We start from the raw sequence: 25,368 nt of genomic DNA, 5'->3' as shown, positions 1-25,368 counted from the left end.
TCAAATAATAGGCATGACTTCAAAAAAATCACTCTTAAAAAAAAGATCACTCTAAGCAACTATTATGAGTAGATTTTTTTTTCTGAAACTAAATGTGGATTTCTGTAATTCTACCTTAGATCCCAGATTTTTGACAGTAGGTATCTAAATTCCATCAGCAATACAGCTCCTTCAGGGAAAAAAAGAAGTTTGATACCTGGACTAGTAGGAAAATGGGCTTATCTTAGGTATTTAGGGAATGAAAGAACAGTTATTAAACATGTGGGAAGTGAAAGAAAAGTACAGGTTAAATTGTCCTTTTGCAGGACATTTTATTTAGTCAGAAGCAGGTTATCTGCAGTCTTACTTCCATGGCAAATTAAGTGGAAATTGAGGAATGCTGCCATCAAAATGCATTGATGTGTGGCAAAATATTTGCTGAACTGAAGCCTAGCAGAAAGATGTTAAAAATACTATCTTGATCTGACACTATACAGTTTTCTTAGGGAATAAGTATGCTGACTTTGAAGAAAGTTGGAATTGTAGAGTTTCAGTCTGGGGAAGTGATTTATGCCTATGGAGCTTTATGCATTTAAGGTTCATGACAGAAGTTGCTGAACATACTGTTTCCAAGTTAGTGGCCAAGAATCTCTGGTGTTCTAGGTTAAGACCTCTAATCACAAGACTAAAGAAGCCATCATTTTTGCCCTAAATAAAAATTAGGAATCATGATTTTTAGAAATGTGTGTTAAAATTGTATGAATAACAAATGTTTATGTCTCTGTACTGGATAAATCTTTGCCTCACCTGCAAGTCCCAGTTGTTTTTCTCACGGTAGTCTCTGAATTTACTTGTTCTACATGCAGTGGATTTAGGGTATGAGTAATGGATTTAGCCCTTAATAGCCTGGCACAATTTGTTTGTCCTTGCTGAGTTGTACAATGGGAAACTTTGATTTGGTGTCTTCTAACGCTTATGGATTCCGAAGGAGTAAATGTGGTATAGTCTTGATATGACTGATTACAGTTTACACAAAACTTAACTCGGCTACAATTGCTTTATCAGAAAGATTGCTATTACTATTTCTATTTCTGATTGCAATCACTTGAAGTTTTTCATCTTACAAAGACTTTGAACAACTTTGCTGTAGAATCGCAGATCAATGAGATGTTAAAAAAAAAGTACTTAACAAGGCTAGAAAACTGCATAAATCAAATTATAACAGCAAGTTTCTGAGCAGTGGTACTTCAACAGATGTGTACCCCTGTAGTTAGGGAACAACTTCTTGATACCTTGTTTTTTCTTAAATCTCCACGTGGATTTTGCTTTACAGGTTGTTTAAACGTATAACATGATACAGTTCCTGACAGCTTTAATTCAGGAAAGGAAAGTGATGACTGCTTACGAAGTCTCAGGATTTAATTCTGCTTTCACTCAACTCTTATGAAAGCAAATTTCTCTGGTTTTCTGTGTATGTGTTAGCCTAAGAGAGAGCCAATTTCTGAAATTAAATTTCAGGTCTGGATTCTACACATTTTTCAAGGCAAAATGAATTATGATGAGAAAATGGGCAAGTTTCAATCCCAGGATCGTTGGAAATATTTTCTGAAGTTCTGTAAATTCAGATTCATCAAATTGCATGTGTTCTTTCATGATCTTCGTATACTTTTCATACTTTTTCATGTACTTTACTTTCATATATCATTTCCAAGGGAAAGCAGAGCTTTATTTAAATCTCTTTTTATATTATCCAGTTGATGTTTTTAGGAAACTTGTTATTGATTAAACCTTGTTTTCTTTCTTAGTTTGCAGGATGGCAATCAACCTGGTTCTGAACTACTTATTTTTACAGTAATAGCACAATTTTTTTTTAAGAACAGCCTTCTTGATTCAAGTAAATTTCCAACTGATATATTTTTAGAAAGCCTGAAAAGGAGGCCTCAGAATCTGCATCATATATGACCTATTAATTTGCAACACAAAGTATGTTAGTGTTTTCAGGCTGTTGGCCTTTCCAAGTTGATTCTCTTTAACATGGACTGAGTCTACATTTCTACCTATGCTCTGACATCTTGTTTAATGTTTCCATGGGCTTGCAACATCCTTGCTTCCATACAGGTTATCGGGTTATTTTTCCTGTAGCCCTCATAGTGAAAGTCTTCTACTGTCAGCTCTCAAAGTTGCCACCAAGAAGGCTGGAGATTTTAACTCGTCATAAGTTGCCTTTTCATGAGAGAAGCAGGTCATGCTGTGGGCAAAGAGTGCTCCCATAGTAACTGAGCAGTAAAAGCAATGTTGTCACCTCTCCAGTATCCCAGGAAAAAAGCATATCTGGGACTGTGTTGAAAAAAAGGAAGTGCAGACATAGGCTCTCCATTCAAAAAGAGTCTAAAGTAGAGTACAGCAGGAAGAGCCAGGCATAGGAAGAGCAGTGATCCATAGTATGGTTGAAACCCCATGTAAACTCATTTTATTCTAAACATGCTTACATATGCCTTACAGGCTTCTTTTTGAAGTGGAAGTCCTACTCAGCAGGGGTATTTCAAATTCAGACAGTAGGGAACATATGTGCTCCATACGCCAGGCCTTCTATATTCTCCTATGCAACTCTATTCCTCTTTCCCGTTCCCATTCATTGTCTTTTCTAACCACATCTTTGCTGTAGGTATGAAGACTAGGTAGTTGAATGGTATTTGAATTTCAGTTGTGCAATGAATATCCTATAGTCTCATTTGGACTTCCTTGCTGCAGGGAAGTACTAGCAACTTTACCAACATTATGAAGTAAACGGGTTTGGGCATTGTTCTCCCAAAGCAGCTGCCATAACTAACAATGATTTTTAGATAATGTACTGCTTCTGTTAATTCTTTGCAGTCACTGCAAGGCTAGTTTTTGTTTAACTTCTGTCATAAAATATGAGTAATGAAGATCCTCTGATATTTGTTCCCCTAGATGATCGACAGTGACTTATTCTGTAAAACATTCTCACTCAGCTAATTTTAAACACTCAGTTACGATTTTTAAGTGAGAAAACTGCTATAGTGTAGCAGCTTTCATACATCAAAGGATACATATTCTAAAATAGAACCCTCTATTTTATAAGACGTTAAGAACAGCAATGTTTCACCCAGAACAGGTTCAAGTAATAATATTCTATGTAATATTACTATTTATTTCTGCTGTTGTGCCACTTTTTGCAAATGGTAGCGTTAGCACTGAGGAGGGATGTAAAAATGATTATTCTTTAAACTCCTGGAGGATCAGCATAAACAAAATCAAGATTGTTTCTTTGCATGGACTCTGGAACAGAGAAATTTTGTTTGTTTGTTTGTTTTTTACCTAGTTATGTGCAGTACCAATAAGATGAGTTGAAACTGTTGAGATATTCAAGCTAAAATCAAAATCGCCAACAACACAAATAATCCCAGTTTCATAAAATGAACCATATGTTGAATTCTGCTAACTCACTAGCAGGAAGGGGTCTTGAGTTGACCTAGAATTGTCAATCTCTCTCATTCAAACTGTAAAAGGGCGGGGGGGGGCTGGAAATCCCACAGATCTGTTAGTTTGAATGACCTGCTGTCATGCAATATGTGGGAACTGGAATAAAAACTTTGGACATGAGAGACCCCAACATGATCAATGTGTCTTTCTAGAACAGTATTTTCCAATTTGTCTCTGATGCTTCCAGCAGTTCCTGTCTTTCAAACCTGTTAAAAACATCTTGCAGTCATATATTGTCTATTGATATGTTTGTTTTGACCCTTGTCTGAAGTTGCTATGTTCCCTCATGTTTCTTTTACTACTTTGTTTTTTCTTTTTTAATTTCAGACTTATCAATGAGTCTTTGAGGGACCAGTTGCTAGTTACCATACAGAAGACTTTCACGTACACCCGAACCCAGGCACAGCATCTGTTCATTATACTTATGGAGTGCATGAAGAAGAAGGAGCTGGTACGTTCACACTTGCCTTCAAGGCAGAAATCTCAATGCATTGTTTTAAAGTCTTTCAGGTGGCTTTTAAAGGATTTCACAAATCTAATCACTGTGATCCAGACTCTGTAAGGATATAATATCATGCTGACTTCTATTTGCTTTAATATATATTTTCTCATTTAAAGTGGTTAATCCAACAGATCTGTTTCCCTTTGTAAATTCCTCTACATTTCCTTTGACAGGACAAAATCCAGCTGGTAGAGTATGGATATTATTAATTTTCAGTTATCCTCAGGCATATTGTGATTAAAATTCTCCCTCACTCAACTAGAGAAAATCTCAGAAGCAAGCATAATTGTTTATCTGTCACTGGATTCATATTTTAAAAATACTATAAAGTTGCATGTTAAATACTGTAAAGTGACACTATAAAGTATCACTAGGGTTATTATTTTACTAAGGAGATATGTGACAGGAAAAGAAAACAGCTTTTCTCAAAGGCTCTTATTCTGCAGTGGGCAAGGCTTTCCCTTTAACACATACTTATGCTTTCTTGAAGAACATAAGATCTTTCAACAATTTCTGGGAGCATCATGAGACTGGTTTTGCAGAAGCATTTTTGAAGCAAAATTACATTGTAAGAGATGTGGAATTCAATTCCAGGAGTGTTTTGTTTTCTCAAGAGGAGATACTGATTCAGTTGTTTTAAGTTTCATTTTCTGAAGCTATCTGCATATTTTGTGACTGCATCCTCTCCAGTGCCTTTTAATTTTAGTTAAAAAATACAGCATAGCGTAAGTAATACTACTGCTGTGGAACAGGGAAGAATGACTTCCATGGTAATTGAGTTTACTTCACATGTGTGGTACATATGTACCTCGGTCTACTTTAATGTTGTATTTGCACTAACATTTCTTATCAATGATTAGGAGAGAGAACTTGCTTAGGAAAACAGTATTAATTCTTTTTTATGCCCATTTCTGTTAGTGTAATAATCATAAAAATCATTATATATATATACATATATATATAAAAGACCTAAATATGAACTAGTGTTCTGCATGCAGACATAATGAAACCATACTTAATGACAGAAGATGGAAGAAAGGATTGAAAAAAGGAGAGAAGGAAGGAGAGAGATAGAAAGAGGAAGAGGGAGGGGGCAAGAGAGGCAGGGAGTCAGAAAGGCAGGAAGGTAGGAAGGAATGAAGAACAGAAAGGAGGGGCAGGCATTTAATTAGCCAGGGAAAAACGCAGTTCTACATTGTTCCAGACAGCTTAATCTAGAACTTGTTGTCAGGCTTTGAAACTCTACTACTGCAAAGTTGACTGTGAAGTTTTCGTCTGCATTATTCACATCAAGATTTCTGTTCTAGGTAAGGTTGTGTTCTTTTTAAAATTTTCTTCACAAATGTGTAAGCTCTATCACCACTGACATGCTTTCCCTGCACATCTTGTGAAGAGCTATTAGCCAGGAGATGGTTTGTCCAAAATTAGGTGTTCTGAATTTGAATTTATACCACTAACCATTACCTGTCCCAACTATTGTCCTTCCTCAGGCCTGATCTTCTGATTTCGTTGTGTGTAAGACAAAACACTGCTCAATGAACTGACTTCATCATTAGTCTGATCTCCCTCCATTCTCCCTGAAGAAACAAATAGATGGAAGATGCAAAGATTATCTCAGACAGCTCAGCAGCAGCCAAGCTGATCATGGCTATTTCCCCTAATTTCATGGTCTGTGTCCAGGACTGACTTTGTGGCTGCTGAGTTCATAGGGAACAAAGTACACAGCGCAGGTGATGCTTCTCATGTTACAGTGTGCTATTAAACAATTAAGTGCAAACAGGATACAGACAGGAAGATTCTTTATTATAAACACATAAATACAGATGAATCACAAGTATGGAAGGAGAAAATAAAATGCAAGTTAATGTCTGGAAAGGAACAAAAAGCTATCTTTGAAATATTTTTTACTACACCAACTATTGAAATGGTATAAAAAAGACTATCATCTCTTTTACAAATGTGACATAAGTGTATTGGCCAGGGAAGAAGCATAACAGGACACCTCTGCTACTACATTTACCAGATTTTTTTAAAAGATTTTTTCCCAAGAATTTCCTGAAATAGGAGGATGAAGGCTCACCAAAGCTAAGTGGGCAGGAGGCAAATTGTAAAGTTCAGTCCACACTTTTTCAAAAATCATCATTAATATTTTTTTCTACATGTTCCCATCTCCTGCATGCAATTGATGAGAAGTGAAAGCAGTCCATGTTATAATGTGTTGCCTGACATGGAAAAAAATGGAAATGGAGAGAAGGGAGAATTTGAGAAAAGAAAGAAGGATTTTTTTGCTCAGGACATTTGCATTCTATATCACTAAGTCCAGAATTACAATAAGAAGGATTTCCATAATTTTTTTTTTAAAAAATAAAAAGATGAGGAGGATGAGATAGCCTTCAAAGGTGTATTTAGATCTTTCATTCTGTTGTGGTTACCTTGCTGGTCTCAGAATATGAAGAGCAGATGAGGGGACTGCCTGAGAACTCAGTCTGGCAGAGGCATTTCCTACTGGAGCCCCAGCTCAACCCTGGAGTCAGGTGTCAGCAAGGAAGGGAATCCCTCAGTTAGCAGGCTAGGAAAGTTCACTTCAGATGGTCCCTGAAAACATGTTGTGTTCTATTATCGGTCAGAGGTTTGTTTCCTGCTATGCAAAGGAGTATTTGTTTATATCTTAGAATATAAATCAGCCTTATTTATTTCCCTTGAAGTCAGAAATTCTGGTATTTGAGTTTCCTGAGAAGTATATGCTGATCAATTGCTTCAGAAGTATTTAATCATTTTTTAGCTTAGACTGGCATGTTGCTGGAGTTCTTTGTTTATAAATCACAATGTGAATTTTTCAGAAGCCAAAAGAGTGCTTAGAGACTGAATAGACCTAATCTTACACCCATTTAATGGAACAGGCATTTGCTGTGAATAAGGATAGGTCCAGTCTTAGTACCTTAGCAATCAAAACATGGCACATTAGCACCAGCATTAAAGACTGTGTACCACCTGCTGTTTAAGGTTGTTTTCTTATTACTGCCATGATCATTTTCTGCTAAATGTGTTTCCTTGAATATTTGACGGTTCAGTTACTACACTACACAAACTGATAATGCCATTGCCTACCACTGCATTACAAGAAGGATTTCCAGAATTAAAAGCGTATGGATGGTAGGCATAGGATTATGTGTATCCATGAACTCCTGGAACTCATTTCCAGCCAAAGGCAACAGACATAATGTAATCAGTTTATTGCTAAAAGCGAAACAATAAAATACCATCTCTATCTCGTGATAGCAAGTAATGGATATTTTTTTACTTGCTTCTCCTTTTCTCTGTTATTCATGTACCTCAATGTACAGTCACTGTAATGAACATAATGGCTGCTTGGTTCCGGTGTAAACCTCACTTCTCTTTTATGTTGGTGAGCATATATGTATGGAAATAGGTCATTCCAGATGACTTAATGACTAACTTGCAACTTTGATGCTCTCAGATTAAACAAAGCAGGTGTCGTGCTGAAGTAGCTGGGTGCACTGAGCTGAGATCAGGGCAACCTGCATCATGAAGGTGCTTGCTGTTTATTGCATTTCTCATTCAAACATATATGAATCCAAATTGTCCAGAAATGCATAGTGTATAGCAGGCTATGTCACAAGGCCAGCATCCATTCTTCCCTAAAATATTATCTTTCTAATGCTGGGATTTGACTCAGTTTATGGGTTGCGTACCCAAAGTACTGTGAAGCAGCTGAGTGGTTTAGCAGTTTCTTTTCTATTTGGCCTATGAACAAGACCTGTTCATCATCAGTGATTTCAGTTTTGTCTGACTGAAAAGGCTGAAGCAAACCTGTCCATGTGTCTGGAAGAGTTTATACTGGGAAGAGCTTGACTTGATCATATACTGGCTGAAAAAAAATGTCCTTTTCAGCTGGATGTGCAGTCTCAGTTAATTTGTATGCTAATTAAACACCGTCTGCAACTGTTTATTAGCATACATATAGATCTATTCCGAAGTAGATATTAACTAAATCAAATGGACTTAGTAATTTGCTAGCCTGTTGTCACTGCATTTCATTGGCTCTCCCAAAGTTCAAGAAGTTCATTCAGATCCACTTTTTTAATGAAATTTCAGTTCAAAAACAAATATTTGGGGTTTATTTTTTTAAGTTTTTTTAATCTTGACGGAATTGATTTCATAGAGGAAGGAAAAGAGGGTTTGGTGACTTCTTAAACAGTAAAAATCAACTGTAGCTCCTGCAGGAGTGTATTTCCTGTGAACAGCATGTAATTTGGCAGTAGAGAACTGGATCAGGAAACCATCTTGTAACTACTGGCCTTCTGGCTGGTGAGACAGCTCCTCTCTCCCCTGGAAACAGATCACAGAATCACAGATTCATTTAGGTTGGAAAAAACCCTTAAGATCATGAAGTCCAACTGTAAACCCAGCACTGCCAAGCCCACCACTAAGCCATCTCCCTAAGTGCCGCATCTACACATCTATTAAATACCTCCAGGGATGGTCACTCAACCACTTCCCTGGGCAGCCTGCTCCGATGCTTCACAACCCTTTCAGTGAAGTAATATTTCCTGATATCTAGCCTAAACCTCCCCTGGCACAACTTGAGGCTATTTCCCCTTATCCTATCACTTGTTACACACAAGAAGAGATGCAACATCTTCCTCACTACAACCTCCTTTCAGATAATTGTAGAGAGCAATAAGGTCTCCTCTCAGCCTCCTTTTCTCCAGGCTAACCAACCCCAGTTCCTTCAGTTGCTCCTCATTAGACTTGTGCGACAGACCCTTCACTAGCTTTGTTGCCCTCCGTTGCATATGCACCTCAGTGTCTTTCTTGTAGGGAGGGGCCCAAAACTGAATACAGTATTTTAGGTGCAGCCTCATCAGCAATGCGGGGGGAACACCACATCCAGTTGGTACCTGCTTACCAACTGGATTTAACTCCATTCACCAGTGTGAGACTAGAACACTGTGAGATTTCCAGCATGAAGTGTACTGATGCTGATTAGTCCTCTGCATCCAAATGGAGATGCCACTCCTGTTCAACAGTGACTCTCCTGATTTTCAATAAGTTTATATCTCTGGTCTAGTCAGTACAGATTAATAGGGTTAGCCTAGTATATAGGACCTGCCTATGTAAGTAAGCATTAAGATGATGATTACAGGGTAGTTTTAAATTCTGTAAACCTCATCTGACTTCTTTTTGCTAAAGAGCTAAAACTGTGTTTTGTTTTTCCAGCTGCTGAGAAGTTAGATGAAGTTAACTGGGCTTTGCCATTGATTCCACAGAGAATGAAATCTAATCTTAGGAGTAATTCAGTAATTCAGAGAACAAGTTCAACAGGAAAAGCAGCTATATGCATTAAATAACAAAAATATTAAAAACACAACAACAACAAAAAAACCCAAAAAAAACCCCAGTTGTTTTATTACATACCAGCTACTTTTCAGCTGCTGTCAGATGAGGCAGGGCTTCTGCTAACAAAAAACACAAGAATGTCAGAGCTACTGTTGAAGCAAAAGTATGCAATTTAGGTATTTATGTGGTCCATCCTAAACCTCTGCTGTGCCATCTTCAGCATAATGCAAAGACCAGTATTACCAGTATTCCTTTTGTTGCTTGCATTTGGTAAATAGATATTTTTTGTTTTATTTCTTGCATACTGCCTGCACAATTATCAAAGTTGGAGTCATTCAGTAGAAATTAATGCAGCTTACTATAAATGTTTTCTCTTCCTACATGTCCTGTGGTGAAAATTGCAGCTCCAGAAATTACATATAGAATATTTCTTTTCCTCCTAAAAATATAAGCTTATGAAAATATCCATTACCCCATCACAGTATTAACAAATAATTCTGAGAAATGCACACTGAATCTTTATACATCTCTGTCAATTTTCCCAGTAATGAAAGTGAAGGCAAAACAATACTGTGTGACACAGCTACTTCCATGTTCAATAATATAGACCAGTTTTTGTAGTCAGGGGATTGGAAGGTTTCAATATAGTTAAAGGAACTCTGCAATACTGTTCAGAAACCTTTCTTACTCCCAGGCTCTGTTCTGTCTGAGGAGCTGTATTTTCTTTCGCGTTTCTTAGAAAATATAACTACCCTTACTGTGGCTTCAGATGGGACATGGAGACCTATTCATTACTGCTATAATGGCTTACTCATAGATGCAGAGCTTACTGTAGGAAATGCAAGTTCTGTGTAGATACAGCAGTAGCTGCAAATCTGGTGTCTTACAGGAATATGTTATACTAAGCGTGCTGCTTTTTGAAAGTATTACCCTCTAAGTCTCAACAGCAAACCTGCTAGGAAACTGATGGGGTTTGGTTATTTTTGCTGCTTGATTTCTGTGTGTTATTATGATATTGCTGTCAACCTAATCACAGAATAAGCACATGCCTACATCATTTACAGCAAAGCAACCTGGGCATCCATGTGCTATTAAGCCTATTCAAAACTATGTTGTAAAGCAAAACTAGAAATCCAAGTTTTAGATGGAGCAAGAGTCACTGACTTTAATACCATTGCCACACAAACAACTCACTGTACTTCGTTCTAAGGTCAGCATTTTCAGTTTAGATTAGAAGATGTATGTGTGCATGCAAGTCCTGTAGACAGCATTGCTTAGGGCAATGACTTACAAGACATAATTTTTCAGTATATACAGCAGTGAAAGTGACCTAACTGAATTACTGAATGCTTGTTCTCTTGAAGTAACAAAATATTAGGTATATCTATCTCAGTGATGAGCTTTTTACATCACTTGTGGTTTTCTTATTAAACTTTGCCTTGAAAAAAATTCAAGTTTACATTGCTTAGTATCTGTGAGCAAGAGATGGGTTACAGGTTAAATTATCTCATTTAAAGCTCAGAATAACATCAGCTTGCTTGGCTGTTTTTTCTAGAAATTGCCCTACCCATGACTGTTATTTTAGCAGGAGAGCAGAGACGTTGCATATCAAAGGTTAGGTGTCAAAAAGAGTCTATTTATTCAAGAATAAAGCTGTCAAAGGCAATGATTTGCTGTCAATTCTTAGTTTCCCAAAATGAGCTACCAGGACTTCTGTGGGGACACCCTCCCACATAAAGAACAAAGATAACTGAGATTCCAGATGTAGAGCAAAGCTCACATGGCACGCAGGTCTTACTCAGAAGGTCAGATGCACAAAGATATAAGCTGGACTTGATCTTAGGGGCCTTTCCAACCTTTATAATTCTAAGTTGACTCTAAACCCTCCATACTGTAGCATGAGTAGCAGCTCTTCTGTTCAGGATAAGAGTACTTTCTGGGATAAATACCCATTTGTTAGGATGCCATGGCAGCTGACATCTCTGTTAAAAGTATTTTATTCAGACTTCTCCTCCATATGTTCTGGAACCAACCCACACATGATTCTTATATCATCAGTGAATCACTGTTTGTCAATAATAGCTGCTTTGGGACCAGTGGGGTTAATAAACTCCTGTATAGTAGGTTTTAATTGGTCCTAAGTCTCCACCCAGCCTTTATTTGTGCTTAGAATTGCCCCATCCCAGGTACAGGACCTTCATTAAATGTCATTATTTTCATTAAAGCTTCATTATTTACTACACTACTCATGTCCCTTTTTGTCTATTTAAGTCGCTTTACGTTTTCAGAAGAAAATCTATAAGGGTGGTGTCTCATCAATACCTCCAAAACCCCTCTCTACTTTAGAAGACATGAGGAACATTTCTTTCCTCAGTAATGGGGATGGAAGACCTCAGACTACACTAATACTGGAATGAAAATGCCTGTGGCATCACCCCAAGCCATTTCTGCCTTTGTGGTTGCTCTTAACCAGTTCCAACAATGCAAGTCTACTTGGAAACACATTTGTGTTCATCATCACAGTCTGTTGATGTGCACAGCCCAGTGATTTAAAGAACAATGTCCAAATTCTATCCTCTGCTTATATGCTTTGTGCCTTATAATTTGTATTCATTTTTCTTCAATTTTAAAATCAGGAACTGGTATTTTACTGCCTGAATAGAGTCATTGGTGTCCTAATGTAACAACAGAATGAAACCTGTTGTATAAGGGAAAAGGATTGTTTTCAATGTTTTTACTACCAAAACTTTTTTTTTGGTCATTTATTACGCTGGAAAATATGCATATTCCAAAATATTGACAGTGTTGTAAGGCTTAAAAAAAGTATATGCACATTATAAAATTTAAATTTTTTTGCCAGAGACTGAGCTGTGAGATTTCCATAGCTTTTTCTCTTCAGTCATTAAGTTTCCAGCTATCTCAGTCTGGAACAAAAGCTACTAATTACAAGGGAAGCCAAACATTTACAGTAATTTCTGTCAAATGATTTTCTGTGAATTTAGATGACTCCTGAATTACAGAATTGCTACTGTTCTTGTAAGCGCTTGTTTGTTTTTTCCATAATTCTTACCAGTCAGTGACTCTTTGGTAAATTACTGGATCAAAGAAAAATGTGAAGTGTTGCAATGCTGCCACAACGCAGAAGGATATGTAAAATTTTAAAACTTTACAACCAACTTTCAAACTTCTCCCCTCGTAACAGCTCCTTCATGTTTCCTCATTTGGAATTCTCCTTCTTAATCATCAGAATAGCAAACCACTTAATTCTGGGTTTCCCTAAACAGAGTTCTCTCTAATGTTTCTGTTCCTGTATTTCCTCTTATTTGGCCATCCGCTTTCTTCTGCGGTATTATCCATTGACTCACCTACTCACTTTGATCTTTGTTATGCTTCCACATCAAGCAGCTTTTCCCTTGAGTTAAACAGGATTATTCATTGCAAGAAAAAAAGGAAATGTTTTTCACTCTTATCTGAACCATTTTGAGGCTTTGCATAACTGACCTCCTTTAATGTTTTCTTTTATCAAACTCTCGTCTTTCATTTCAGGATAATTTCCTCTGAAATATTCAGGTAGACCTAGCTAAATTACAGAAGTCAACATGTACTCTGGAAAGAATTACCTATTTTGCTGAACCAAACCCTGCTCTGAAACACGAATGTTTTGTGTTGTCTTTGCAATTGCATCTGGTTTTTGTGCAAAAGGGAGATTTTTATTTCTGACATATGTAACTGAGATGCAGATAAATAATGTGTGTGTTTATCAGGAGTGAGATTTAAAGACATTGAAAAATTTTCTGGAGATAGCAGGAAAAAAATCACTTTGAGTTTTAAAATACCTTATATTTTCTCCTGATGTCATAGTGAAATGATTATGAGAAACAACTAAATCTCTAAAAGCATGAATAATTTGTAGCGTTCTTATGATACTGTGAATGCAGTTTGTAAATTATGCACTTCTGCCTTTTTTCTCTGCTCTCATCATGGCTACCCTAGTTTTTACCTCTTTCTTCGACTATCCATTGTCTAGTCAGGTGTCATTGTCAATCTAAGGTGTAGAGAATGGTTTGTCTCCTTCGTCTTTTGCCTCTGTGCACACATGCACTGCGTTCTCCCTGCTCATTTGATGGTGTTTTGTCTGTATCCAAACAAACACAAGCTAAAAATCTGAATATATTTCAGCTCACTCTTCGTACTGTGAAGTGGTTGAGGTTAAGCCTACTGTAAGAGAAGAAATGTTCACATACCATAGAATATTTTAGAAACACCAAGTACAAGCGAGTGCTGCGTAGCTATTCAAATATACTCCTGGGCCGTTTTACTGGCCTTGAACAGAAGATGGTCTGTCTCTGTGAAGTTTTCAGAGTACGTCCTAAGAAAAAAAGTGCCATGGTGGGAGGGAAGGACTCGCTTTTTGTTTAGAAAAGGCATTAAAAGAGGAATTGAATATGTCAGTAGCTGGAAATAATTTTTATGTCCTGTAATCAAGTCCACCAAAGGCTGTTTTAAACTATTTCAAAACAGCTTTTTACATTAATTCCCATCTATGACTTGGTAAATTTGCAGCTAATGATGACTGTGGCTGCTGACCCTACCTATTACTCTTGCTTCTCATTCTAAGGGTAGAATCAACTTTGTCTGTCGAGTACAAACCTGCCTGCAGTGTAGAAGCTCATACCAATAAAGGTTTATCATTTATGTAGGCCTGAATGTATCAAATTGTTACGTGATTATGCTGGCTTAGAGAGGACTTTATTAAACAAAGCAAAGACATTTTTTTGTCAAGTAATTTTCTATAGGCCTGCATGACTTGTTTGTCAAGGCACTAGAACTGCTTCTGCCTGTCTTCTGCACAAGTCCTGCCTTCTCCACACACAATAGGTCTGCTTCACCCAAATTAGTAAGGGGCAGAAATGTGAAGAGTTATTGGAGAACAGACAGTGGGAAAAGTTGTAAGCATTCAGGAATTTTACTACTAGAACCTATTACAAACTATCACAACCTGCTTCTTGTCCTCCTCAGTATCTCAGTGCTCCTGCTGCTTCAGGAGCTGTCTCACCTGTGACTTCATTTGCTTTTGGACCACAACTTTCCTTCTCAGCATCTGTTTGACATATCCTCTTCTATGCTGGTTATTTGATTTGGCAGCTGCCACTAAGGAGACCACAGGTACACACCTGCGTATGGACAGCTGTGACCTTTATTTCTGAGGTAACCCTGCATTAACATGCATACAGAACTTGGGAATTCTTAAGTTGCAGCGCAATATCTGTATCTTTATTTATGTGGGTAATTTCTGAAAGTCTGTTTGGTATTAATTGCTCATAGGTAAGCAAGTATTACCGGACTTTGCCTGCAATGCAGTATCAGTGTGAAGTCAGGAAAACAACAGAATGCATCATATTAGGTTAAACTGACTCTGCTGAGTCAGAAATTGTGTAGAGGAAAGGGAAAGGAAAAGTAATATGTCAAACAAGAATCGAGCTGATGCTAAACTGAAAGCAGAGCTGTTTTAAAATGAGTGCTTTTGATAGAGTCTGAAGTCAAATAATCTCTTCTCACTGCTTCCCCTCACCCTGCCTTGCCTTCTATCCTGCTGCTTTTTTTTTTCCTCCATCTCTTTACTTTTTTACTTGCTTTCTACCTCCCTGACTGAAATTAGGTTTCTACCCTGCTGGACAGTAATTATTGCTGGCAAGTATCACAGTATGCTTTAATCATTGTGCTTGCAGAGAAGGTCTGTTTTGGCTCAGTGATTTCGCAGCACATTTTCCTAGGAGAAATTAGGACACAGCTATGTGGTTGGTTTTTTTCCTGGAAGTTAATCCTGTTCACAGTAAGATAGTTAAGTAAAATCTGCAGTTAGGTAGAAGAAAGATCATTTCAGTTTTTGTCTTTTTCTGCTTTTAAGGGCAAACCTCAGGCATTTCACTCAGGAAAGTTTTGTGGAGGCAAATGAGAAGTCTTATCATACAAGGGTTTGACTGGTATCTCCTAACCACCTCCTTCTGAGAGGAGCAAAGCAGAGCTAGTGGTCCTTGTCCAGCTGCTCCCAGAAGTGGAAGCAGCTGCTATGTGCTGTACTTTGCAAGTAAATCACTATGGGCATATATATCAAAGGAAATCCAGACATTATGAATTACAATTAGCAAGAATCCAGATGCCTGTTAACACTATTTTTGCAGCTTAATGGTGCAACCTTTATGGTGACTTGGAGGCATTTTTGTTTGTCTGTTTCAGCTGTATTTTTATCTCATTTAACTGTTTCTTCAGTGCAGTGCAATATGGTTTTCTATTTGTAAAGGGTGTTAACATCAGCTTCCATTACATTTGTAAAGAAGAGAAGAAAAATATATTAAAAAGAAGCTTGCTGTTGGAAATCACAGTTGTTCATTGAGATGTCTCCAGCAATTACCTGAAAAAGTCATTTCAAGCCAATAAATAGTATGAACACAAAGGAAAGAAAGGAGTAAATAAAAAAAAAAGACCAACCCCAAAATATTTGCAGTGTAGGCAGAGGAACAGAAAAACATGTTCTTTTAAAATAATTAACATCACAGTTGAAACTACCAGCTACATGGAAGTAATAAAGTGGCCCAAGATTCCTGAGAGGATAAAAGAGTACTTGAATTTTGTGGGTTTTTTTCTTTTTTAAACATAAATCGGTTTTTGGCTCTAGAGAAATATCTAAGCAGGGTACACAGTAGTTTTACTCACTAACACAGTTTCATTATGCTCAGAAAAATAGAAAACCATTACATATACTGTCTGAATCGGATCAATATTAGAAAATTTCTCAGTTTAAACTAATCTTCCATTTTTCACAGCAATGTATAAAAGAGTGGCTCATGGTAATCTGACTAATACTGCAACATTAAACCCTTTTTTTTTCTTCTGGAAGCATGTGCAAGTCTTAAGCATGTATTAATTTTTAACCCCCACTTCTTGCTGGGGGTTCTTTTTGTAATGAAATATCCTGAATTTCATGAACACATCTTACTATGTTGGTTTTCTTTTAACTTTTTCACTAAAGTTATATAGAGACTAGGACTCAACAACAGGCTTAGACAGGAATGCAGCAGGTCTTTTAAAAGGTGATTAGGTCTTAGGCACTGTCTCTTCATTTAAAGAAAAAAGTCTTATTTTTTTTCTTAGTAATGAGTTATTAAGTGGGTTTCTAAGTTTCTAATTTACTGTTTTTTCTGTATATCAGTAGCAGACATGAATCCAGCAAGAGCTACCTGGGAATAAAGTTTATTTACCCAGATATTTTCCTTTAGCACAGCAGTTTTACATACATGAGTGTAGTAGTATCTGTAGCCCATTCTGCTAGAGCTCTGGTCAATGTCCTGTTTTATCAGCACTACTGTGTTGTTTCTTAGTTCTCTGCAGTTATTTACTCACGACGGTATCTGTAAATGGCAACTAGCAAGATGTCAGATAGATTAATGACTCTTGAAACTAGATGAGTATATTGAAAACATAAAGTTCATACCTGTTAACTGGGGGAAAACAAGTCATCAGAAGAACAGGTCTGCATCAAGACTGACAGGTGGGGTTTTTGACACCTAGAGATATTGAACATGTCTAACCATAAAGCTCAGACCACAACACTCCATAAATATTTAGAGTGTGTTCATATTTCCTCATGCCTCCAAATATAACAATTACAGGATGCTGAGAAAGCTACAAAGACTGTATAAGTAAAGAAGTAAATCCGGGTTTTAGCAAAAAATGCTGTCTCCTCATAACTGTACTCATAAAATGCAAAAAAAACCCCTCATGCCTTCTTTCCAGAAAGGTCTAGAGTGTCTTTAGCACATGGCATTAGGAGCTAATCCAACAACAAATTATATGTTTTTCTGCTTTTTTCAGTATTTTGAAAAGCTTGTTTATTTTCTCTTTTAATCTGCATTTGAATGTGATAGTAAAAAACAAAGGGGCAGCATTTGCAGAAGCATCTCAAATTAAAGTTCTGAGAAAAGGCAGAGGGAATGTGCAGCCCTCTTCATTAATTAAATGTTCAAGCACAACAGCAACTGAAAATAAAGCTACATTGGATACAGTACAGGTCTGCTCAAGATGCTCTGGGTTCCTCAGAGGCTGCTAGTCTGGGACTCAAAACAGAGCAGCTACATTCCTCTAGTCCCACCGCCTTGTCCCTGAATCACAAGTAGCTACTGAAGGAGAACAAAAGCTGCAACTATGTGGTTTGATAATGAGCTTGCTTTCCCAGGTAAAGTATAATAAAAGTGATGATGCTACAAATGGTTCAGCAGCCAGCATGATGCAGTTTTAAGCCTAATCTTCTGAAATTCACTCTGCAGGCCCATGAGTGCTGAAATATTTTTTTTCAGCAGTTTAAATCAAATATTCTTATACTCAGATACCTCTAACATCCAATAGTAAAAGCAACCAACACATGTAGCAAAGATACAAGGAGAACAAGTTATGACTGAAGGATGCTGCACATCAGGACCTAGATTTTATCAGTAGGGATAAAGATTTTATCAACAGTTTGACAAAGTTGGCTCCTTGTCTAATAACAATGCAGTCCTATTTAAATCCTCCACTTTGTGAATGAACAAAAGTATTGGTCAAGCTTTAAGGCAATAATGGAAAGATGAAATGATTGATCTTCTCAAAACCATGGGAAACCACAACAAGGCAATGACCTGCCTATGAGGTCAAGACTGGCTACGAGGTGTTTCACCCAGCTGGGAGGCAACAGATCAAAGGATAACTAGTTTTGAAAAGTTTCTCAGGAAAACCTACATAAGTAAGAGCAGTAAGGCACTGCAGGTTGTCCAAATTCATCTTCAGGACCTATGACTGACAGGGGAGTGTTATAGGAGAAGTGTCAGAGATCATTCAGACAGATCTGATCTAGTAGTTATTTTATTGCATTCTAATCAGTAAATTTAGGTATGTGAAATATTTAAGAAGTACAGATGGATTGGTGGTCAATACTTTACTACATTTATGGTTAGTATGTGATACAAAGACTATCATATAAGCTTACTGTGCTCTCCCAATTTAGCCCCAGCCCAGCTTGCCTGGCAGCTAAACGCAAGCAGTTGGGTTCCCAAATCCTTTCTCCCCAGCCCCAGGGAAAGGGGAAAGGGAACTGAGGGGAAAAGACTTATTGGTTGAAAACTAAAACAAGTTTAATGAAACAACAACAATAATAATTAAAATGCTATTAAGAAGAAAATAATAAAATATACCCCAACATATGAAATTGCTCCGGATCTCTCAGCCTCAAGGGGTAGTCTTGAGGGCAGATCACCACTGTGCAGTCAGCTGCTCATGGAGGGAGACCTTAATGGGCCCTGGTGGCTGCAGAGATTTATAGTGCAAACTGGTTCATTTTTAGTCAGATTTTCTGCTGTATTACTCAGCCCAGTCTCCAGCCAGACCATCTGGGGAGTGGGATTTGGTGCCGAGTTCTCACTGATAGCCTCATACAATAGGATTAACTTTGCTTAGGCTGAGCATCAGCCTGGACCAACGTTCGATTAGTTCAAACAGGAGGAGTGCATCCGTCACACGTGGAAAGCAGCTATGGATAATTAGAGCTAACCCAAACCATAAGAAGAGGCTAAACATATCTTTCACCATCCTGAAAGATTTTGTGCATTCAGAATAGGCAAAAGTCCTAAATCAGCTAAATCTTTGAGCTACTGAACTCATAGCATTTGGAATTAGTGTCATGATATTTTGCCTTGGTTCTCTCTAGAATTGTAGTTTGATCTTGGGCATGACCCCCAAAACGATAATAATTCTGGTATGAGTCTGAGTACTCTTTCTATTTCTATGGTTTTTTTCCCCAATTAATTAACCTCTTCTTCTGTATTTTACTACTTGAATTACACTAGACTTCTTAAAAATAATAATGAAGTAACAGTTACTGTGGAAAGTAACTTTTTATTGTAAGGTAACTAAATTACATTGTTCTATTTTTTTTTTTTATAGAGCAGCAATTTGTTCTGCTGAAGTAGGTTTATTTTTCTGAGGCGTGCAGGGTAGAGAGGTGAAAGAGAAGTTGGAAATTTAAGGTTATATATGGTCCAATAAATGCAAAGTGCTTTCCCTTAGTTTTCCTGTGGTGATAAGCTGTTCAGTGCTTGCAATTTATATGATGCTTTTTAATTAAGCTGGGAGTTTACTGAGCCTGTATTTAGCATGAGATGTGCTGTGTTCTTTCACTAAGCTCCTGTTGCTCAGTATTTTCAGTCTCTGATGTGCAGTCTTCATCTTTGACCTTAAAGAAGGGCATTTTGCTGTATAGTGCACAGTGACATGAACAAGACATTTCCAGCATTAGCCAATCAGTTTGTTGTGCTGTCACACTTAACCTTCATAGCTACAGAGATGCCTGTTGCTGAAAAAAATGTGTTGGAAATTGCAAAGCACTGGGATCATGTTAAGATCAGGCTGTTATGTGGCAACATTGTGTTCACCCAATTATTGTCAGCACCTCTCCCCTCCCCTCCCCTCCCCTGCCCTCCCCTCCCCTCCCCTCCCCTTGTTGCAGTATGGCTATAGGCATCAAGTGGTTTACCAGAAACATCTGTAGATTCCATGGAGAGAGAGAAAGTAGATTATTAAAGTACTTACTTTGTCTCAGGAACACTTTGAAGGGTCAAACTAGGTCTAATATGAAAACAGTCTGCTTTGACTGGGGAGGACACCTAACATAAATGCTTTCTCACATTAATTGTCTTAGGCATCATCTCAATGCATTGAGCAAAGCCAGTATCCTATTACTTCATCCAGTTTGCCTTTTTAATCTTTAACATGCAGTACTATTTCACTGATGCCGAAGTCTCTTACCTCCGTTTGAGCACCCTCGAACTCTAGGGTCAAATAGATAGTAGAATAGATGCTACAGGAAGGCTACAGTGGATTTCTTGGGATACGCAATGCAGGGCTGTTTCAGCTGGCAAGCAAGCTTGTCATCAAAGTGGTATTAGACTTGACCACTTCATATATCTCCTTTCCCTGTCATGGCACAGTGCACTTTATGCCCTGTCCTAGATTCTGCTGCAGTTCAGTGGTCTTGTATGAGTAGGAATCTAGGAATATGGGGACAACATATGCTGCTGCATATGAGTGTAAAGTATGTTTGCACAATTCCTAATTAAAAGTATCAATGTGATTAAAAAAAAAATGAGGCAGCCTGTACTGGCAAAAGGAAAAAGAAAAACAGATAACAGGTATTCAGATCATAATGATGACATAAGTTTCATTAGTAAAGGAAAGGCGTTGATACAAACCTGCAGTCTCAGTTGCTTCACAAGAAGCAGAGCCACAAATCAGCTATTGCCATGGCAACAAAAGGAGCAAGGGGATTCATATTTCTATATGTTTCAGTGCCGCCTTAACCAAGAGTAAAACTGGCTTGAAAGAACAGCCCCACTATATCCATATATGAGTTGCATATTTCACCTCTCTGCCTCAGAGCTTATACCTTACGTTGATAGGTCACTGACCCCACACAGCTAAAGATGTTTATGGACCTATTAGAATTCTAATTCTTGGATTATTTATCTAACTTGCTTCTATATAAAAATCATAAGGTTATGTAGGTTGCTAATTTCAGTTGAAAATACTCATTCAATGCCATATGCCATAAATTACATCCACAACCTATAATACACATAATTCCTTGTGGTAACATATTGGGCACACTAAATCTAAGCTTATTCTAATGCAAGAGCATTCCTTCATCTCTAATTTCACCCTATAAGTATCACTGAAGACTTTTCTTCCATATATTCATTAATACTATTTCTATCTTTAGCAAATTTTATCTCACAAAAAGTACTGTGTGTTAATCCTATCTAAGTTTCTCATAAAATGTTGTAAAGTAAGATCATCTTGTAGCCATCAAGACCTTTTGGGATCCAAATGGTCCAATGATTCAAATGATTCTTTTTTCAAAAGATTACTCTGGTTTCAAAAATGGTATCATCTTTTCACATTTCAGATCACAGTATTTCGCATGGGATCAGAAGGACACCAGGATATAGATCTAGCTATCCTGACAGCATTACTAAAAGGTAATGGAGTTTCACTACACAGTGAGTCTGCATCAATCCAAATGGATTAACTCTGTGTCTCTGCTGTGCTGAATCTTGCATTTATTGACAGTATCTACCATATTGAGATGGTAAATTTATACCATGAAATTGAAGTATACTTTTTCTCTGCTTTATGCAAATCCAGCTCTTTCTTTAATCTTTAAATAGCTACTGGTTTTCCTTCCTGAATTTTTATTCTTCACCCACAATCACTAATGCATCACAATAAACATCAGTGGTGACCCCCCCACACCAGTTACTTGAAAGGATTAGTACTCACAAAATAACAGCCAAATAAGTTCTCAGACTTAGATTGCCTTGGTGGCCAGTAGAACATCCAGAAGGAGGTTATCTTCCTTTGGATAAAACTAACACTATTGTCAAAGTAAAATGTTATCCATAGTCATTCTGGGAAATTCTGGCAAGTGTGTGGTATTCCTTCCTGTCTCTGCTGGTAAAGCTAAAAACTCAGGTATTGGGGTGGTAAGGGTTTTAAATTTGCAAGTTGCTAAATCTTTCTAAGCCATTACATGTTACACTTACGCTCTTAAAAGATTGTTTTACAATAAATCTGCTGTTGATACACGTCATTATGAACCCCGATTCCTGAACAGAGAAGGACTTGTGGGTAATGTGATGGTTAGAGGCCATCTTGGGCATAATGATTGAGAAATTTTATGAGGCTTTGATTGTTGAAGTGGAGAGGAGGGTAGCAAAATTTCCACCTCGGACTTCCTGGTCTGTTTAGGAGATTCGTTATGATCAAGATACCAGTTGTTTGTTCTGCAGATAGCATGAATATTTTGCTGCTACCCTGAGGTAACAAGTTTCAGCCATCTGCATAATTGTATCTCAGGGCAGTTTGGATATCTTCACACAGAAACAATACAAATCATGGTGAAGAGAGGAAAAAGAAATTAATTAAAAGCAAGGAACAAGAACTGCATCCATCACCGAATTCCTTTTTTCTATCCTTAGGATATGTTTTAATTGCAGAGTCCAATTTTATCTCAGTTATAAATGTTATAAAGTTAAAAAGTTATAAAACCTTCATTATCCTCAGTGTAAAGTGCATTCTCTTAATATTTGTTCTTAAGGCAGTCACTAACACTAGTTCTTTAGATTTCTATTAGGAAGATATTGATTGTCTTAAAGTTGTGATTGCACTTTTTCTAGGTTTATTTTCAAGGTCTGAATCTGAACATAGATCCCCGAAGTGTTGGAAGCCGAAGAAAATATATCATAGGCCTGGGAGGGATTGTCTTCTCTTTTAAAAGTTCTTTTGCAGTGTTTACATGAGCAACTCTACAGTTGCAGTCTGGATACATGAGTAGACCTCTCTGATCTGGAATATCCATTTTGCAAGTGCCTAATTGGTCCTGTCATTTCCTTAGAAAAGTAAGATTACCTTCCCTCTTTATAATAGTATTGCAAGGTATTGTAGTGAACTTACCTTACCTCAGAAGGTGCCTAGATCTGTGTAAGTAATTTTGACATCTCCTTTCATTCTGGCCTGACAATCTGCTGATGGCAGCAGCATCAAGAGCTAGAGGAACTAAAACTTAGACCTCAACATTTTCTGATTTTCAAAGTACTCAATGAAGATAAGTTTTATCAGATGGCTCTTGTTAATCTCTGCTTTCTGATCACAAAGAATGAAAATCTACTTATTTGTTTAATCAATATGTGCAAAGATGTGATTACTTGTCACAGGCAAGTCTGTTGTCCTTTTTTATACCGTGTTTTTGAACAAAGGCTCTGACCTATCCTGAAGGAAATACTATCTCTCTGTAAATATACCCAATCAGGCTGATGTATGTTTGGGGTTTTCATCAAATCAAGATGAAACCTTGATCAAATCAATCAAATCAATCATCAATCTAAGGTAGTTATGCTGATCCACTTGTCTATTAATTTATTAGTAAGCACATTTGAAGGTTGGGTCTGAATTATCTTGAAATTCATCAGTTTAGATTCAGGAATTAACCTCTTACAACTCTGCAGCACTGTGTGAAAAGGGGGCAGAAAATGATGAAACTGGTGAGTGATTACTGGTTACTTTTTCTCAGTCTCACTGATGAGGATTTTGCCGTTCTTCTAGCCAATGTGCAAAGCACATACCAGCTAATCATGAATCCCACGCTGGTGTGAGTGATTTGTTCAGGGAGTAGAAGGAGGACAAAGGATGGGAGACACGAAGTGTATTTTCCTGTTTGCTGTGTAAAAATTTGCAATGAGCTAGTCTTTTTTTAAACCCATATCAGGCACACTGCCAATGCAGGAACTCCCCTGGGTGGGATATTCCACAAGCCCCAAATCCTGCACTGAATATAAGAGATTATATCCTTATTTGTTTTCGTGAGTCATTTGTTTAATCTTTTCAGAAGATCTATCTTTTTTGGAAGTGATCTCCAATAAACTAGGAAATGGCATCCAAACTGGTTATCAATTTACATTGCATGGATGTCACAACAGCATATGGCTTGTGAATTCTTTTATTTTTTTCATTTCAGGAGACATGCAAATGTGGGAAGTACATTTCCAATTTTATGAATATGTAGCAAGTAAATTTATTGATACACTTTTAACTGTTTGTGCTCTTTTAACTGGAACAGTTGGAACTCAAACAGTAACAGATTTTGTTCTTTTGCTGCTGCTGAGCAGAAGGCATCTGACAGAGAATTTAAAGACAGCATATGGAGATGTCCTAAAATATAATTGTTTTGAAGTGGCATGAACGATCCTAGTTCATGAAGCTGTTGCAATGTCTGGAGCACACTGTCAGTGTCAGCTGGTGCTCCAGAAGCCTTCTAAGTGCAACTGGTAGAATTGGAAAAGAGGTGCTGTGTAGTATATACATATTGTAATGTTACTGCTGTGTAACCCTTTGAGATAAGCCATGCTAGCCTAATGCAAAACTCATGTCTCTGAATATTTTCCAGCCTGTGAATAAGTCACGATTCATGCTCAGTGCACAGCCATCAGATGGTCCTGGAAGACAGTGTGATGGTCTGCCAACCATGTAATCACAGAAGGATTTCAGAGTTAGGCCAGATATCTGGTTACTGCCCTTACAGTTATTTATTCTATCAGCTTTGTTACTGTCAATTGGTTTGCTAAATGCCAGGAAGGTGCTTGTAGTAAATGCAGTGGAAACACAGCCTTTTCACCAAAGACCTCCTGAAACAGAAGACAATGTAAGATCTGCTTAGATACAGAGTAGAAAGCTAATTTGGGTCACTATTTTCCCTAATCTAATTCTTTTCTTTAAATGGTGATTCAAAGAGGACACTGACATGTTTAAAAGCACCGTGGAAATGAGTCTCCAACAACCATTTCTGTCTAGATGGATCAGTTTTGTGTTATTTCAGCTTTCCAGATTCCTGAGCACTAAGTATCATAGAGTATCACAGGAGAATCCTTTAGATGTTTACGTGATCACTTGTCTTTCATTCAGCTGTGTACCATCTTTGCATTGTCTATCTATATCCAGCAATATCTATACTGACACAAAATATTGCCAAATCAATGCATTGCATCCCAAATGCAACTTTTCTTCTAGGAGCAGATGAAGGGAAGGAAGAGTCCCCACTGCAGACATTAATCATATTGCCTTAAAGCATTCTTTTGAGGAACATATATTATGCTCAGCCAGACACCAGGATACTGGTGTAAATATTTCATAGACATTATTCATGTTGCCTAAAACACTGTTTAAACCAGTGAGTATAAAAATATTCCCACACATTGCCAGCAATGATCTGGCGAGGGGTTGCTAACACATTGATGTGTATCACTGAGGTTGTTAACACACTAGGACAATATGAAGACAGCCTCTCTAGTTTTGGCTCACCTGCCTTGTCCATTCCTCACCGCAAGTGTACTCCTTTTTCACCCTTTGACTTATGGCATTCCACCACCCTCAGTAATGGGCTTTGT

The 25,368-nt window shown here is 37.5% G+C and overlaps 1 protein-coding gene across 8 annotated transcripts in view; it reads left to right on the top strand.

The window, feature by feature from the left end:
* TRPM3 (transient receptor potential cation channel subfamily M member 3) overlaps positions 1 to 25,368 on the top strand; it is a 271,182-nt gene that overhangs the window by 177,979 nt on the left and 67,835 nt on the right. For all 8 annotated transcript variants that reach the window (XM_069880809.1, XM_069880805.1, XM_069880807.1 and 5 more), the window contains 2 exons: positions 3,811 to 3,934; positions 21,336 to 21,408. In XM_069880809.1, coding sequence (XP_069736910.1) covers positions 3,811 to 3,934; positions 21,336 to 21,408 — 197 coding nt within the window. The remainder of the gene's footprint in view (positions 1 to 3,810; positions 3,935 to 21,335; positions 21,409 to 25,368) is intronic.

This window comes from Phaenicophaeus curvirostris, chromosome Z (assembly GCF_032191515.1).
Source record: "Phaenicophaeus curvirostris isolate KB17595 chromosome Z, BPBGC_Pcur_1.0, whole genome shotgun sequence".
Classification (NCBI taxonomy): domain Eukaryota; kingdom Metazoa; phylum Chordata; class Aves; order Cuculiformes; family Cuculidae; genus Phaenicophaeus; species Phaenicophaeus curvirostris.
The sequence above is the reverse complement of the archived record's forward strand: the minus strand, read 5'-3'. Positions and strand labels throughout refer to the sequence as shown.